The sequence below is a fragment of the Gadus macrocephalus genome, chromosome 5 (assembly GCF_031168955.1).
Source record: "Gadus macrocephalus chromosome 5, ASM3116895v1".
NCBI lineage: Eukaryota > Metazoa > Chordata > Actinopteri > Gadiformes > Gadidae > Gadus > Gadus macrocephalus.
The window spans coordinates 5,408,232-5,425,028 of NC_082386.1; the positions used below are offsets into that span (position 1 = coordinate 5,408,232).

General features: G+C 46.5%; 1 protein-coding gene across 4 annotated transcripts in view; it reads left to right on the forward strand.

Annotated features, from left to right (window-relative positions):
• The window catches only part of syne3 (spectrin repeat containing, nuclear envelope family member 3), a 43,862-nt gene extending 32,058 nt beyond the window's left edge, over positions 1-11,804 (forward strand). For 2 of the 4 annotated variants that reach the window (XM_060051841.1, XM_060051843.1), the window contains exons 14-20: positions 321-1,131; positions 1,902-2,063; positions 3,715-3,834; positions 3,955-4,092; positions 4,611-4,661; positions 8,378-10,871; positions 10,950-11,804. In XM_060051841.1, the coding sequence (XP_059907824.1) occupies positions 321-1,131; positions 1,902-2,063; positions 3,715-3,834; positions 3,955-4,092; positions 4,611-4,661; positions 8,378-8,566 (1,471 nt within the window). In that variant the 3' untranslated portion in view covers positions 8,567-10,871; positions 10,950-11,804. Of the gene's footprint in view, positions 1-320; positions 1,132-1,901; positions 2,064-3,714; positions 3,835-3,954; positions 4,093-4,610; positions 4,662-8,377 lie in introns of all 4 variants that reach the window. The other 2 variants (XM_060051845.1, XM_060051842.1) reach the window with 2 other exon arrangements.
• Positions 11,805-16,797: the final 4,993 nt, after the last annotated feature.

Genomic DNA, 16,797 nt, shown 5'->3' on the forward strand with positions numbered 1-16,797 from the left:
CTTGAAGTGCATTTAACATTTAATTAAGTTTCCAGACCAATTAAACAATATACTCAGTAAGTTTAAACATTTATAGAAGCAGTTTAAACATTTATTCAATTAAATTAAACCAACAAAACATATATTAAAATAAATTTAAATAATTGAGGGTTTATCTTTCTTTTCTCGGTTGGCACAAATGGCGTTCCATAGTAAGTGAACAGGGGCTATAAGAATGTTATGACTGTACTTCCATTTGTGTGTGTGTGTGTGTGTGTGTGTGTGTGTGTGTGTGTGTGTGTGTGTGTGTGTGTGCGCGCGCGCGCTCCTACCTCTCACAGGCTTCTGAACAGCTCCACAGAAGAGCTCAACTCTGACGCGTGGAGCGATGGCGGACAAGAGGACGAGCCCCAGGGGGCCACCACGGCGCTCCCAGCAGGGGGGCGGTACCCCCGGGCCCTGTCTGGGGCCCCCAGTGGGGAGGGCTCGGACCACGACACCCCCGGGCAGAGCCACGGCCACTGGGCAGGGCAGACCCCCCGGGGGGGGTCTCCCCCGGGGGTGGGGGACGCGGGAGTGGGCCTGGGAGCCGGCTTCCTTAACCCCGGTTTGGGGGCTCAGAGGCTGGACGCGGAGGGCGACCTGGACGGCCCGTACAGGCAGAGCACGCCCGTGGACGACCCGGAGGACGAGGCCGGAGGCGGCGGCGCCGCCGTCGGAGCTGGTTCCTGTCTGGGCTGGGCCGGCGGCCGTGCGGAGGGGCGCTCCAGAGACCTCGTGGACGGCGGCCGGAGCCCGGGGAAGCCACCGGTCACAGGGGCGTCCGTGGCGAGCGGCGCCATGGGCCCCGCCCCCAGCCTCACCGCCGACTGGACGCCCGGCGTCCCGGCGGCTTCCGGAAGAGGACACGGGGGCGGGGCCAGCAGCCTCCTGGGCGCGGCCGGGGGCGGGGCGTCGGAGGGCAGGAGGAGCGGAGGGCCGGCGCCGGCAGAGAGTCTGGGCCAGGGCGGAGGGGCCTTCAAGCCCTTCCAGAGGGCCGCCGCCCCGCTGCAGCCCCCAGCCCCCCCGCAGAGCGGCAGCAGCCCCCCGGGGTCGGCCGGCGCCACCGCCGCCGCCGCATCGTATCTGTGGCGGGCTGATGGGAGCGTGACGGTACGATCAACCTCGCGTTGTAATGCTCCGTCTCAGCCAGATCCCTGCTCCCGTTGCATCATGGTAGGGGGGAGACGGTTTGAAGATGTTCAATCGCGGTCAATAGCTACAAGGCAGGGGCTAAGATTAGCTACAAAGTGAATTGGATTAGTAGTGGCGTGAAGGAGTGAGATTAGATGTGGTGAAGTTTTGGATTGGATTCAGTCGTTCTTTCTTTAGGTATTAAACGGCGATCAATTACACTGCTTAACTAGTTCATCCCTGGACTTAAGAAAATGTGAAGACACAATTCCTCATATTTATATCTTATATCTTCTTATTTTGGTTGTTATCTTAAATGATCTCCTACTGAATTTCGGCTTTTGACTTATTTGCCTTTGGCGTAGTCGAGAAAGTTCTCAGCCATCTTTTGCATCCACATTACTTCTCGTGAGTTTGCTGCCATCCGAAGGTCCAACCATTATCTCCCATGCGACATTGTACGATTTAACAATTGATATTGATTTAATTTACCCATATAACTCTTTACGCAGAAAGTGAATTGATAAAGTCAGTTGGAATTATGTTTATGTTTTCAATCCTGAAATATGGTATTAAGGAAGTTAAAGTAATAGAAATCTTATCTCATCCAGGCTGATCCATAAACAAGTTAACGGCACCGTTGGTCCACCATCTTACCTTATCGATGTGTTTACTGTGCTGCAGTAAACACAGTGTAAGCTCTCGGTGTTATCACGCCCTAATGACTCAGAGTTGTGTTTCTTCTCCAGGCGAGTGGCGGGCGGGGCCTGAGTCCAGCCGAGTATGAGTCCAAGAGGGGGGAGTTTGAAGCCTGGCTCCTGGTGCAGAGCCAACGGCTCTCTGGGCTGCTCAGCACCCAGGGGGCCGCACTGGGCCCCAAAGAAACCAAGATCAGACGGGACGAGCTGCAGGTGAGGGCTGCACATTCTGTCTTCCTTTCTGAAATGTTCATAAGCTGAAGTGCATGTATTTTGGATTCTATATTATGTCAGATGTTTATTGAATAAAGTATAGCCGTGTAGACTTTACTTTACTACTGCAGAGCCCTTATTCATATTTATAGTCGTAAAAAGGCTTCATAAACACATTATAGGACAGTCCCTATCCCTCACTCCTCTAACGACCAGGAAAACCCTGCGCAACACCACCGCAAAGAACACTAACCTTCGGAAGGATTTGGCCGGTTTGACGATACCCCAGTTTGATTATTGAACTTTTAATGTGTAGAGATTTAAATTATTTAACTGACCGCCTCTCGTGGTGTACAGGCGTTCTAAAACCGGGCAGTTGGTGTAACATTGACATCCATTATATCCCAATCAAGCCTCTTGCATCTCCCATAGCTGTGTCTTTTTTTTGTCCAACGCTACAAAGCGATTACAAACTGCCTTGGCTCCAATAGTGCCAACCAACGAGCCAATCCCCAACTTCAGATTCTGTGTGTACCCACCACTTTGCGTGCTCACAAACGTACTATTTATGAGCACTTACACCCAGCCGGGGCAGTTCACTTGGTCCTACTTGTGTTGGACAATACAGAGATACATCCATTGGAACACTCGTTTGGAGTACAATGGATTTCAAGGGCTCGCAAACTGCCCAATTACAGAGTGCGCTCACTCTGCGAGAGGGTCATTAAAGAGTACAAGCGTACCGTTAAACAAAAATAAAGTTTGTATTAATAAATCCTATAACAAGTACACACACTTTGAATATTACTGAAAAGGTCTGCATGTTAATCATGAATTCACCAGTAATGAAATGTTGATCATAAGGACAGGTTTCAATTTTGGTTGATCAAAAAGACAATTAAACATTTCAGGAAGGAGATTATCTGGATTATGGATTACTTCCTGAATCATTCTCTAATGAGTCTATTTTGGTTGTTCTGACGAACAGCTGAAGACCACACATGAAGCATCTGTTGGTTTTGTGCGCGTGGTAATGTGGCTTTAGCATGCTACTGGGACCTCCTCGATGCCAATAATAATAACGCTCAGTAATGATAATTCATATTATTACAATTATATGGGATTTAACGTTTTTGATGCTAGACGCCTGTCTGTCAGCTACAACTTTGTAACTGAAGTGGCCAATGCTCCTCACTAGATAGACTGATCAATATTTAGTCCATTCCCTCAGTTATGAGACTAACAGACCCTTTTTTACAGAGGTGCATTACTAGGTCAAACCAGGGTGTCCCTCGTGACTCTTAACTGTGGATCGGCTCCTTTTATGTTCAGCTTAGCTCAGGAGGTAGAGCAGGTTGACTTGTTCCATCCCGGGCTCCAGCTAGCTGAGTGTCGAGGTGTCCCTGAGGAAGACACCTCACCCTGACTGCTCCTGTCACCTTGCATGGTTGACTCCGCCGTCGGTGTGTGGATGTGTGTATGAACTGTCGCTTTTGGATAAAAGCGTCAGCAAAATGAGCTAAATGTTAATGTAAATGTAAATATTCCAGGGCACAGGTAGTAGAGAGGTGAAGATACGTCGACGACCCCTGGTGTATGCAAGGAGCAGCCCATAATGAGTCTGCTTATGACCTGCTCCATCTCCCCCCAGGCTCTGAGGGATGGCGTGGCGCGGGGCCAGGAGCTTTTCCAGCTTCTGATACAGGACAGCCACAGAGCTGGCCCCGGGACCGGGGCTGGAGCCGGGGCCGGAGCCGGGGCCGGGGCCTGGGTTACGGCCCAGACCGGGGCCGGAGCCGGGGCCGGAGCCGGGGCCGGGGCCTGGGTCACGGCCCAGACCGGGGCCGGGGCCCAGACCGGGGAAGGGGCCGGGGCCTGGGTCACGGCCCAGACCGGGGAAGGGCCCGGCGGGATGGATGGGCCTGAGCTGATGGAGGACAGCGGTCTGGAGGACCTGCGCTACCGCTGGATGCTTTACAAGTCCAAGCTGAAGGAGCTGGGGGACCTGGGACCCCGGCTCACCGCCAAGGTGAGGGAGAGGGGCTGATGTTATGCACTGAGGAAGGGAAAGCCCTGTGGGGAAGTCCACCTTTGTGAAAGCAGGGAAACTGCAAGAGAAACATCTTTATTTCAAGTGTATAACGGAGCTCTTTTTATTAAAGGGAATGGGATCTATCTATACTCTGATAAAACGTCAGATATGTTTGTATTGGGAGAGGTCCCTTTGTTTTTTCTGCACTGCTTAGTTTTCGCCAGAAGAGGGTGCTATTACATCAGTGCCAAAGGTTAGCAGACGTTTTTTAGAAGTTTCAAAGGATTCCTTGGCATGACAAAAGTGAAGTGCATCTTATCACTTGTTATATAACTTATATTTTTCGATATTTTAGCCTATACTGATAATCAAATGCTGAACTGCTCATTTTGTTACATTCCTTCTCTTATTGAAAGTTTATTTAAAGCAGACGGTAACAAATTGTGTGTTTCTGTGTGTGCACGCGTAACGTAGCAAAGTATGGCCTGTTCTCACCCTTCATTGATTCTTTCTAGGGGGTGCGGGCCACTAAGGAGGTGCCTGTCAAAGCCAAGAGGATTCTAAAGGTACACACACACACACACACACACACACACACACACACACACACACACACACACACACACACACACACACACACACACACACACACACACACACACACACACACACACACACACACACACACACACACACACACACACACACAGGCAGGCAGGGAGGGGCATAGTTCAAGGGATGACTTCATGCCCATTAGAGAGTCCCCCGTTGGGTCAGCCTCCCTGAGCACCTGACTGGTGATCCAGGCGAGCGGCCCCCTTGTCCCCCGGCCCTCCCTGCCCCTACCCCCACCACCACCACCACCATGGACCACCCAGGACAGGCACCCCGGCCTACCCTGACCCAGACGCCTCACAGGTCCCCACCCCCTATTCTTCCAGCCACTCCATTCAGCATCCCAGGGTTGGTGAGGGTAGGTAGGAATGCCAAAGCACCATGGCCCCCCCACCTCAGTCCCGGGAGCCCCGTTCTCAGGGGCTCCTCCCCCCTCCAGCCCTCCTTGGAAACGACTCTCTTGTAATGCAGAGAGTCCACCCATTTACATTGTGCCCTATAACACTGGTGGCTTTTTCATTTGTTGTTGTTTTTGTCGATGCAGCAGGACAGAGCGGATTGTAATACTATATGTCCTGCTTTACTGCTTAAGACAAATTACTTTGGAAAAGTAAACGTTAACAAGGGGGCCAATGAGACTGTCCCTGTGACGGTAGATATGCACGTACACTTGAGGTTCTCCCAAAATAAGGCCATTGGGCAATTGAGTGAGTATGTGTCATCCTTAACTCTAGCCTTTGTAGAATAGTCTTCAGAGTCATTAGTTTCCGTTGGAAGCAGGCCGAGCTGTAAATAAACCAGGTCTTCAGCATGAGGAGCCCATCGTCTGATGTCGGGGTGCTGGGGGCTTCCCTCTTAAACTCACACTGCAGCACCTTCCATTGGACCCTGGTTTGCATGGCAACCTTAGAGGGCATAGCCTCCGGTAACATGCTGCATGGTGAGACAAGGAGTCCCTCCCCCGGCGTCATTCAATACCGTGTTTGTTCCATCCGCAGAGAAGTTTGGAGTGACACGATTTCATCATAAAGAGCATACCTTGTTATCTTTCTGTTGGTTCACAAAGCCCACGGCAACTTGTGGGAAGACGGGACATCGCTCCTCACATCTGAATGTGACACGTGTCAAAAAGTCCAAAAACTGTGAATCGTTATCACCTATCAGCCTCAGGATAACAACATGTACTTATAATAAGTGCACGCATGCAATGTATATTACAATGGACATGCAAGAGACCGACGTTAGGGGCACAAGCAGGTCTTTGTCCTGCTCATGTTTGCATATATGAAGTCATGGTGATGCTATTGTTGGCAGGTTTCGCTTCCTTAAACTAGTTTCACACAAACCCCAGATCATTAACCTGGAATTTACATGGCCCTGTACACACACCCTCACACACAGACACAGTCACACACACAGACACACACACACACAGACACACACACAGTGACTGCAGTGTAGGGTAGCAGTAACAAGAATGTGCCTCCCTGTAAACCAAAATCAAATTAAACCAATCTTAATTTTCAATGGTTTGAAAGGTCCTGTGAAGGAGCTTGCACACAAACTGCTTTAATTATGAGACATGGTTACGAACAGAGCCTCACGTTATGTAGTCAAAGAAATGTTTCTGTGATGTTACAAAGAGAATTGGTGAGCTCTGGCGGGGGAAGTCTCACCTCCCGCTGTGGTTTTAAAAAGCTCTATGAATACCAGTTTGATTAGATTCATGGCGGCCTCCCAGCCACGGCCTTGCTCCTCGTTCAGCCTCCACACCTGGAGGCCCTGGTAACACCCACAGCGCTGTCGATCCCCGCTGCCGACAGAGCAGCCTCCGCTGGAACAATGGATGTCACGAGCCTCTCGTCATACTCCAAATGAAATGTTTTCACCAGCGCTTCCTGTCCTCCTGCAGACCTTATCGTCTATGTTTGATAACGTGAAGTATTACCGTCATGGATGATACTAGTGTGGTACAGCTGGTCTTAACAGAGGTTCACTTCAGTCCTTGGAGACTGTCTCTGTCCTCAAAGACGTTGTACATTTACATTTAGGGCACTTAGAAGACGCTTTATCCAAAGCGACTTGCATAAGTACATTTGTCAGAAGAAGGTGAAACAATATATCGCTGTTGGTACAGTAAGGAAGTTCATAGAACCAAGTGCAAAGCGCTAACAATCACTAGGTTAACCCATTCACTGCATACAACAAAGACCGCTAGGATAAGAGTTGAACATGTAAGATGTACATGCAGGTCAGACCAGCCAGAAACTCTGGATCAAGAGTACCCAACATCACTGGACCATGCATAAAAATGCTACTCTGTAAAAAAAGAATTCCTTATTCTCTTCTGTCATAGTAATGGAATTTAAATTGCCTTGTGTGCACACTATCTAAAAAAGCCAAAGTTCACAGTGCAAAAAAAATGCATATTTGTGCACCACCAAAAAAAAAGGGAATTGAATCATGTTGTTTAACAACTTGTTGTGTGCGTTATCTTGTGGCTCCTGGCCGATAAGCTATCACCAGTGATGTATTCAACTCCGAACCACTCGGTTCTCCTGCTCCCCTGAAATGGGTCGCAGCAGTGCCCTTTCAGAGAGAGAGAGAGCTTCTGGTATCGGTGAATGAAACCAAGTGCAACAGTCTAGAGCGGATGTTTTGAAAGGTTACATCATAGATGAACTGTAGTTGGCATGACAGCAGCGGCTCCGATCCCAGACTAATGTCTCCGGGGAGCGGCAGAACATCTATTGGGCTGTGAATTAGTCAACCGTCAACGCTCTCTCTCTCTTTGTGCCTGTCTGTTTGGTTTCCTTTGTTTATTGCTTTATTGGTGATTGTTCTGTTGTGCTGTGTTTGCCTGCAGACTGGTGTAAGCACAGACATGGGTAAACATCCCTGTAATGTTTACGTCGGATACAAAGCAAGTGCACATTTCTACAGGGTTCTTTTTTTTCGCGGCAATGAGGAACACGAAAGGCACACCAAAGCGCATACAAGGCTACACGGTATGGGTGCATATTGGCAAAATTATGCATCCACTATAGTACCAGCGATATGCCTAATTATAATCCTGCAGATACGCACCATCATGATACCAGCGAAATGCATCACTATAGTACTAGCGGATGCGCCATTATTATACCAGAGATATGCAAAAATTATACCAGCGATATGCACAATTATGATACCAGAGATATGCACCATCATAATACCAGCGATATACACCATTGTAGTTCCAGTGGATGCACCATTACAGTACCAGCAATATGTACCATCATAATACCAGTGATATGCGACATTATATTACCAGAGATATGCAAAAAACTTAATACCAGTGATATGTACCATTATAATACCAGAGATATGTACCATTATAATACCAGAGATATGCGCCATTATAATACCAGAGATATGCACCATTATAATACCAGAGATATGCACCATTATAATACCAGAGATATGCACCATTATAATACCAGAGATATGCACCATTATAATACCAGAGATATGCACCATTATAATACCAGTGGACCGTCAACGTTCCCCTGGTCCACATGCTTTCAGTGGAGGGGAATGTATCTGTACTGATGCATGGAGGGCGTGATGCTCCACTCTGGAGTAGCGACCCCCTGGTGAGCGACTGTGTCTGTGTCCCTGTGTGCAGCAGAAGGGACCCGGGCTCCTCCAGAGGGTGTGGCGCGTGGCCCTGCCCCTGTGGCTGCTGCTGCTGGCCCTGCTGCTGCTGGCCTTCCTGCTGCCCTTCTTCGAGGACGTGGCCAGCTGCTCCCTGACCAACAACTTCGCCCGCTCCTTCAACGTCATGCTGCGCTACGAGGGGCCGCCCCCCACCTAGGGGCCACGGAGGTACACCCGACGGACCCAACCCCCCCCACCCCCTCAACCCCCCCCCCCAGATGCAACACCTCCCTTCCCTTTTCATTTCCATCCTCGGATAACCTCTCAACACCGGAGGACAGATGGATTTGTGGGGAAGGAAAGCCCAAATATGGTGATGTAGGATTTTAACGATATGCAAATTAATTTTTTTTTTCTCAACCAAAGATGCTCTGCTTTGTTGCCTTCGACCAAAATAATGTGGCTAGAATCATGGACACGAGGACCAGACGGACAGACAAGGACCATTGCTTTGTAGCTTGTTTTTAAAGAACACACCAACATGCTTGTGGTAACGTTCAACCATGTCTTGTTGTGAAAGCCCCTCCCCACCCCCTATTCCACCGTTCCGGACCTCTTGTGGGTCAGAGCTAAGCTCCAGGGGAACAAGGGCTCCTCACGGCCTTGGCTCCTGGACCGGCCATCAAACAGCAGTCAGAAAAGCAATCAGCTCATCAGATTTGGGGGGCTTGGGCTGGAGACCCCCAGGTAGATTGGAGGAAAGGTGGCCACCTGTGACGACCTCGCAATCAGGACAACGCGCGCACGGGCACCGAAGGGCCGGCCCGTGCTTCAGCACTGCGTGTCTGTGAGTGTCTGTGTGGGTGTGTTGGTGTGTCTGTGTGCGTGTGTTGGTGTGTCTGTGTGCGTGTGTTGGTGTGTCTGTGTGGGTGTGTTGGTGTGTCTGTGTGCGTGTGTTGGTGTGTCTGTGTGGGTGTGTTGGTGTGTCTGTGTGGGTGTGTTGGTGTGTCTTTGTGCGTGTGTTGGTGTGTCTGTGCGTGTGTGGGTGTGTCTGTGTGTCTGTGTGCGTGTGTTGGTGTGTTGGTGTGTCTGTGTGGGTGTGTTTGTGTGGGTGTGTCTGTGTGGGTGTGTTTTGTGTGTTTGTGTGGGTGTGTTTGTGTGTCTGTGTGGGTGTGTTTGTGTGGGTGTGTTTGTGTGTTGCCGCTCCAAAGTAAAGTAGCACAGTAAAGAAGCAGTTCAGAATACCAAAGTGGATACCGGTTATGAGTCCACGCTGGAGGGACATTTTCCTTTTATTCTTTTTCCAGACCCTGTCGCACCTCATTGGAGTCTGGTGTGTGGCGCGCTGTCTGTGGGCGTTATTAACCGTGTTAACCATTACAGTTGTTGTTTTGGGGGTTTTCATAGCCCTGTCGTTGATGGAGGTAATGCAGTCAGCCTCGTTCTCACTGTAATCTGTTTTGCTTCTCAAAAAGGGGTGTGTTTTCAGGGGCATATTTCGATGATGTAATACTGTCTGGTTGTTTTTCCCACACACACACACAACGGTTGCCACTTGATAAGATTGGAGCAGGTTATGTTATCTATGTTTTCATGTTTTTTTAATTTTTTATCCCTTTTTATGCCATTGACCTTATATGGCTTTGAGTTGAGCATCTGGCTCGCCTGTCTTGACTTGCAGGCAAACTTGTATCAGGTGCTATTGAAGCGTTTTAAAGAAAGCCTTTGTGGTGCCCCGACCTGCTTGATGTTCTCTCGGACCGTGGCATGGGAAGTTGAAGCTCTTTTTCCACTTGGTCGTACAAACGGAAAAATTGATTTTCCTGGGAAAATGTCTATATTCGTCTTAAAACGTAGACCCCTTTATGACCCTGCATCTTTTTCGTCCAAAGTTTACACACACACACACACACACACACACACACACACACACACACACACACACACACACACACACACACACACACACACACACACACACACACACACACAGTGTGGGAGTTGTTTTATTTCTCTTTTCCCCCACTGAGTTTGTGTTCACAGACTGGGTTACTATGGCGATGGGGACTGTCTGGAGTCGGGTCTGTTATGTCGCCCTGAACCAACAATGGGTCTTTGTGGATGTTCACTAAGCTACAAAAAAAACTAAACTCGGGAATAGTTTAGGTAATTGTCAACTAAATCATCGGTCCAAATAAGTACCTTTTGTCATTAAGGTGCACGTTGGGGAGATGTTATCCTTACTATGTATACTTTAAAGGCCTTTTTGACTCTACAAAGTTATATACTCATCTCTGTTCAAGAAGTCGTTAATTTGTGATTGCAATCTGAAGAGGAATCGGCACCCCATGTGTTTGACAGTATTGAAGGCATACCTATAGACCTCCTATATTTATATAGCCATGCACTATGCTGTGGTCAGACGTATATTATTTGGCATCTGGCTTTATAGACCGCTTTCAAGAGATTGTATACTGTATAACCGCTAACGCAGCTTATTATTATGAAACTATTACCAACAGGTTTAGTCTAGAAACCTGAGCGGAATCTATGTTTTAAACAAAGCATCAACATTATTATTATGAAACTATTACCAACAGGTTTAGTCTAGAAACCTGAGCGGAATCTATGTTTTAAACAAAGCATCGACACTTACTCGGTTAGTTATGCTGATCGCCCCATCATCAGCACACAGATATTATGTAGGCGTCCATTTAGATCACAGAACCTCAATGCGTGTGTGTCAAAATGTGACGAATCGGTATGCATAAATCTGCAGGGAGTCAAATTAGGGCTGAACGATTAATCGAATTCAAATCGAAAGCGCGATGTAATAGAACGCGGTATGCGAATCGCAAAGGCTGCGATAAAAAAAAAAGACTGGAAATCAGTACGATTTATTTATTTTTATTTTTATTTTACAATTCAATAGTTTAATAAAGAAGTTTATAATATAAATGAATCTCAACACATCTGCCTGGCCTAAAGGAAAGAGCACTTTTTCTTTTGACTGCTTCCAATGTTGTGTTGGTCATACTAAGAATGATTTATTTATTTTTCAGTGGATAATACACAACATAAGGAACTTAATAAATTATAAAAATCGCACATTAAATCGCAATCGCAATATTGGTCAAAATAATCGCAATTCGATTATTTCCCCAAATCGTTCAGCCCTCGTTCAGACCGTGGCTTTGTTTTCGAATGAATGCTATATATGTTAGCCTTGGCCAAAGTATAGGAAGAAAGTATTTCGTACTGCTAGTTCGCCTGCTAGTCCCTTTTGCAAATGGAGATGTTAAGAATGCACAGGCTGATGACCGAATTATCCTTTTGTAAAACGATGCATTTATTCTATTTTATTACTTTATTTAAAGCTCATATAAAGAAGTGTTCTTGTGTTTAACCACTATTTTGTAATCTGTTGATACTGGAAATAAATATAATTTACAAAACCCTTTGAGTGTTACTTTTTAAGTTTGATTATGGTATAGTAATGTTTTCTTATCGTCCTAAGCTGCTTAATTAGAACTTGAATCATCAAGACAATATCAACTCATAGACCTTGTGTGTCATCCTTGACAAACACAGGTGTCGCCCACAATAATTAAGTATCTATAATTATGAGCGACAGCTGTGTTTGTCCTAGGTTGACACACATTTTATGAAATAAACATTGAAGGTTTATCTATTAAACGTGCGGCTGTAACAAAGCCTTTGACAAATCCTGGGCTAATCTGTCCCTGCTGTCCTCCAAACTCTATTGAAAGTGACATGGGAGACATCCTTCTGGAAAACGTATATTCAAACTTTAATCAATTGTTTCCCATTTTATCTCCAGAGACTCCTGAGTCTTTGCCCCGACAACTCAAAACATCAAAAACCAAAAACATTAGGATAACACCCATTATTTTCTTGGTTTATTAGACACATAGGAGAGACTTTGGTCAAACTGCCTAGAAACTGATGCTTTAAGTCTACTGGACATCCTCATTAAAATATGAGCATAACACCTATAGCATAACACACTTGAGAAGACAATTGAGATCAGTTAAAGCTTCTGATTATTTATATTATTCTGACATGAACCTGCACATAACTGTTAATTCGCACACACACAATTGTGCCTCACGACAGATCCATAAGATATTTGATTCATTGCCCGTGTGTCGGCCTCTCCCCATCTTCTGAACTGGTTGGATCAACACGGTGGGCGGTGAAAGGCAATTCATGATCTGTTGAGTCAGAGCAAAGCATCTTCAATAACAAATCTGCATAATAAAATAAGACACTGAATAAACCAATATGTGCCGAGTGAGATGGAGGTGTTGGTGCATGTTTAGTTCTGCAGCCAGGGTTGGCAGATTCGTTGGGATATCGGGCACAATCTGGCCACACTGCCCTTAGAAGCCTCAAAGCTGGAATCCTCGAAAGTGAAACCGACCGACAACTTTAACCCACCTTATTTGTATTAATAAGTCTTCATCTGTGGTTTATTGGCTCACATTTACTGGTACGGGTCAAGGCTTTAAAGCGGCCAATTTCACATGGAGCTACCTCCCCGTCTCTCTCTATCAGAATTGGGCAGGTTTATTCCAAGATGTACACTGATTCAATATTGACACTCTGCCAGGGCACTTACCCACTGAGATGCACGGGTGATGTGTGTGACTGAAATTGTGCGCGTGCATGACAAAGACCCTTGCTAAGAGGCTATTCATCCGGACAAGATGTGTGTGTCAATGTGCGTGCAAGCTTGCTTGCTTGAGTGTGTGGTGTGTGTGTGTGTGTGTGCCTGCATGGGGTGTTTGCTTCCAAAGAAGGGAAGCAAGGATGAGTGAGTGTTGAGTGAAATGGAAATCTGTCTTGGGAAGGTACCCTGCTATTCTGTAAAGGACACACGGCTGTACAAAAACAGTCATTCAATCTGTTCCGTCTCGCTGTCCGGAAATACGCTCATTACCAAGCCCCCGCCTGTCTCAGCATTTACATAAAAGCGCATCATTTTCATGGTGTGTGTGTTTATATCGCTGTAATAGGCCTAAACACCCACCCATCACTTCACCCTCCATGCTCCTACTGTGGACACTTGGTATCAAATAGACAAACTAATAACATCAGTCTGCTGTGATCCTCAACTTTTCCCTCAGCTTGTGTGCAGAGGAGTTCTCTTCCTCTGGCTTCATCCTTCATGCGTTTAGACATGTGGAACTTATGAGGAATTGTATTAGGGTGTATGCCTGACAGTGTGCCTTCTCTCTGAGGATGGGCTTCTATACGATAAGCCATCCAAGCCAAAGTAATGGCCTTTCAATTATTGAGGAGTGGCATCTTTTTTTAGCAGGAGTCAAGGTCTATCATTGCCGTTGATGGCGGCACGTGCGCAACTCCGTCGAGCGTGTGTGCGGAGATGGAGATTAATGTGCGTGTGCGTTGGACGCAGGCGCAGCAACGTAACAAATGCCACAAATCACGTTCACTAGCCTTCCCCTGGTAGGAGCGCTACTCTGTGTTCTGCCCTTCCAACCCGGGCTGTGTGCACATTGTACTGATCTATGCACAGAATCCCTTTGACCCCGCTCTCTCTAGCCAAACACATCTGACACTATTAGATCGAGATTTCCCCATAGTATTTTTAAATATAAAAAAATACTGATTCAACCGATTCAAATCCCTACCTTTTTGGTCTATTCTGCAAAACTCGCTTTGCTAAATATTACATTTTAAAGCCGAAGCAGACTAGAGAAAAAATAAAGGCCACAGCTGAACACGTACAGTCAACAACAAAACAAGGTTTTCCGACGTAGCCACCGTCCCCATTTGGATGATGTAGAGCGATGCTAAATCATTGCTATAAATGTGACAGTAAACATCGTCCTGGCAAATCTAATTGTGAGCTGTAGTTCAGGAAGATGGACTATAATCAACCCAACTGGCTACGCATCTGTACGACCATCATTTATGCAATTAATGTTACAGGGTTCATCAACGTCTCGTTATAGACCTCAGTGGAACACAAGGGAAATGAGACAAGAGCTCCTGCCTCCAGTTGTCTTGATAGACCAGTGACTTTATCGGCTGGAACAGATGGCATATAGGTGGTGTTTAACAAGCACTGGTTTCTTGTCGTACTGTTCTGAAGGGTGTATCTTCTTGGAAAGTGCTGGGCAATGTTTAAAATCACGACGAATGATTCAAATTGAGGCGTGTTTGATTGCAGCTCTCACTTACATTGAATATCTGATTTGATTCCTGATGAACCTTGATTGCATGTGGAAATAATACCCTCGTTATCTGCTTTTACGGAGAAATACATGTGTGTTAACAGAACAGCTACACTGAAGCTTCTCTGTTGTTGAATGAGATAACACATACGTTAAAGGCTTTGAAGGTTCTGCTATCTTTGTCTGTTCACCAACAGCAGCAGAGAAGACCGTCTATCAACACAATCTCGTGACTCTATGTTGGAGAACCAGGGGTGTTTTTGCTCTCTGATTCCCGACACTTCACCTACACACCGCTTGATATCTGACAATGTCATGCCACAGGGGTTGCCATGGTATCTTGCAGCTGGATCTAATCTGAGTGATGATCCCTTCCAAGGCGTCTCGTCAGCGGCAGAGAATAACGGAAAGGTAGGGGTTGGCTTAGCTCATGAAGTAGAGTGGTTTGTAACCGGAAGGTTGCTAGTTTGATCCCCGGCTCCTACTAGCTGAGCTACGAAGTGTCCCTGAGCGAGACGCCTCACCCTGACTGCTCTGGGCAGAGGTGTGGCATCCCCTGTCTGTATAAGCTATAGAAAGGAGACATGAGGGTAACTCCCCATGACTCCTGAGTAGTCTGAACTTCCACTCCTTTCCTTTGAAAGGTTCCGAGTTCATTGAGAGCTCTGGTTGGTGAAACACAGCAGCGCAGAAATGCAAGGAGGCCTTGATTTGCAGCTGGCATGTTGTCAATTGCTGACCACTTCTCATAAGAGCACACGTGTGTGCATATAAAAACACACATGCACCACACCGATGACTCCGATCCATTGAAGTGGGACAGCAGACGGCGCTTATACTGACCCCTGAGGAAATCATGGTGATACAGAGGTACATGAATCAACTCCCCCAACACCCCTTCATAATATGGAACACTCACTGCAAGTGTCCAACCTTTGCGTCCACTGGTATCATAGCTACAGTCAAGTCCACTGGTGAGCATCAGCAACGCTAGCATTGCGCTAGCCAGAATTTATACATACATATAAATATATATATATATATATATATATATATATATATATATATATATATATATTTATATACTGCATCCACTTAAGTGGTGTATTGAAGATTGATTGCAATCATTTTCATGAACATTTCTATTCTCCTCAGAATTGTTATGACTGCGAAGCCAGAGCCAAAGAGCTAGTACACATTTCACCACAGCAATCGGTTTTGGAGGAGCGAGGCTTCAGATATTGGTGGGCATAAAGTGGCTTGAAAATGGCTCAACTTTTTCAATACCACCTTTCCTGGGTGGTATCACCCAGGTGCAACATGGACACCAATGGGGAGCATAAGCCCTCCACTCTCCTATTGTAGTGTAATAACAAGAACTCCCATTGGAAACAAACCCCAAAGAGAGCTATGCTATTCTGAAGATTATGGGAGTGATGTCACATTTGATATTTAAGTCTCTGTGTTCAAAGCCAGCGCTATCCACCCACCCACACACTTCTCCCAGTCCAGTTCCAAGCAATCTGGCCCGATGTGACCGAGAAAAGACACATTTTATCCGCTTTAAAATCAACATTCAAGTACATCTCATATGCCAATTTTTTTTTACCATTTACATTCCATAATATACCATATACAGCATTTAAACGTGTACATTGCTGAAATGTTTGAATAGGTAAAAAAATTGGAAAAAAAGGCATTACATTTTGCTCCAAAAAACCTTTTCATTTTGAGCGTGCTTCAGGGAGATTTTCCCCTTACTGACATAAGTGCATGGATCAGCACACAGAAAGATGACATTCATGGGCCTAAGAGAGGCTGGTGATGGTGCACTGGTGCAATAGTGTGTGCTGGTGGGGGCTAGCATGAGAACAAAACTCCCTGCTGTGCTCATCGGTTTTCATAAGCAGGACATTGCACAACAGATGGATCGACGAGATGGGCACCGAGGCCCTGGCAGGGAGGCAGAGATATGAAGGCTTGGTGTGGTGGTGGTGGTGTTCGCAAGGCAGGATATTTGTGGCTTCTTGGGATGGAAGATGGATCAGCTGCCATATTACGTGTTTATGAAGGTCTCAGTGAAGATTCACAAAGACAGACTCCATGATCTCTACCCCAAAGACAGACTCCATGATCTCTTCCCCAAAGACAGACTCCGTGATCTCTACCCCAAAGACAGACTCCATGATCTCTACCCCAAAGACAGACTCCATGATCTCTACCC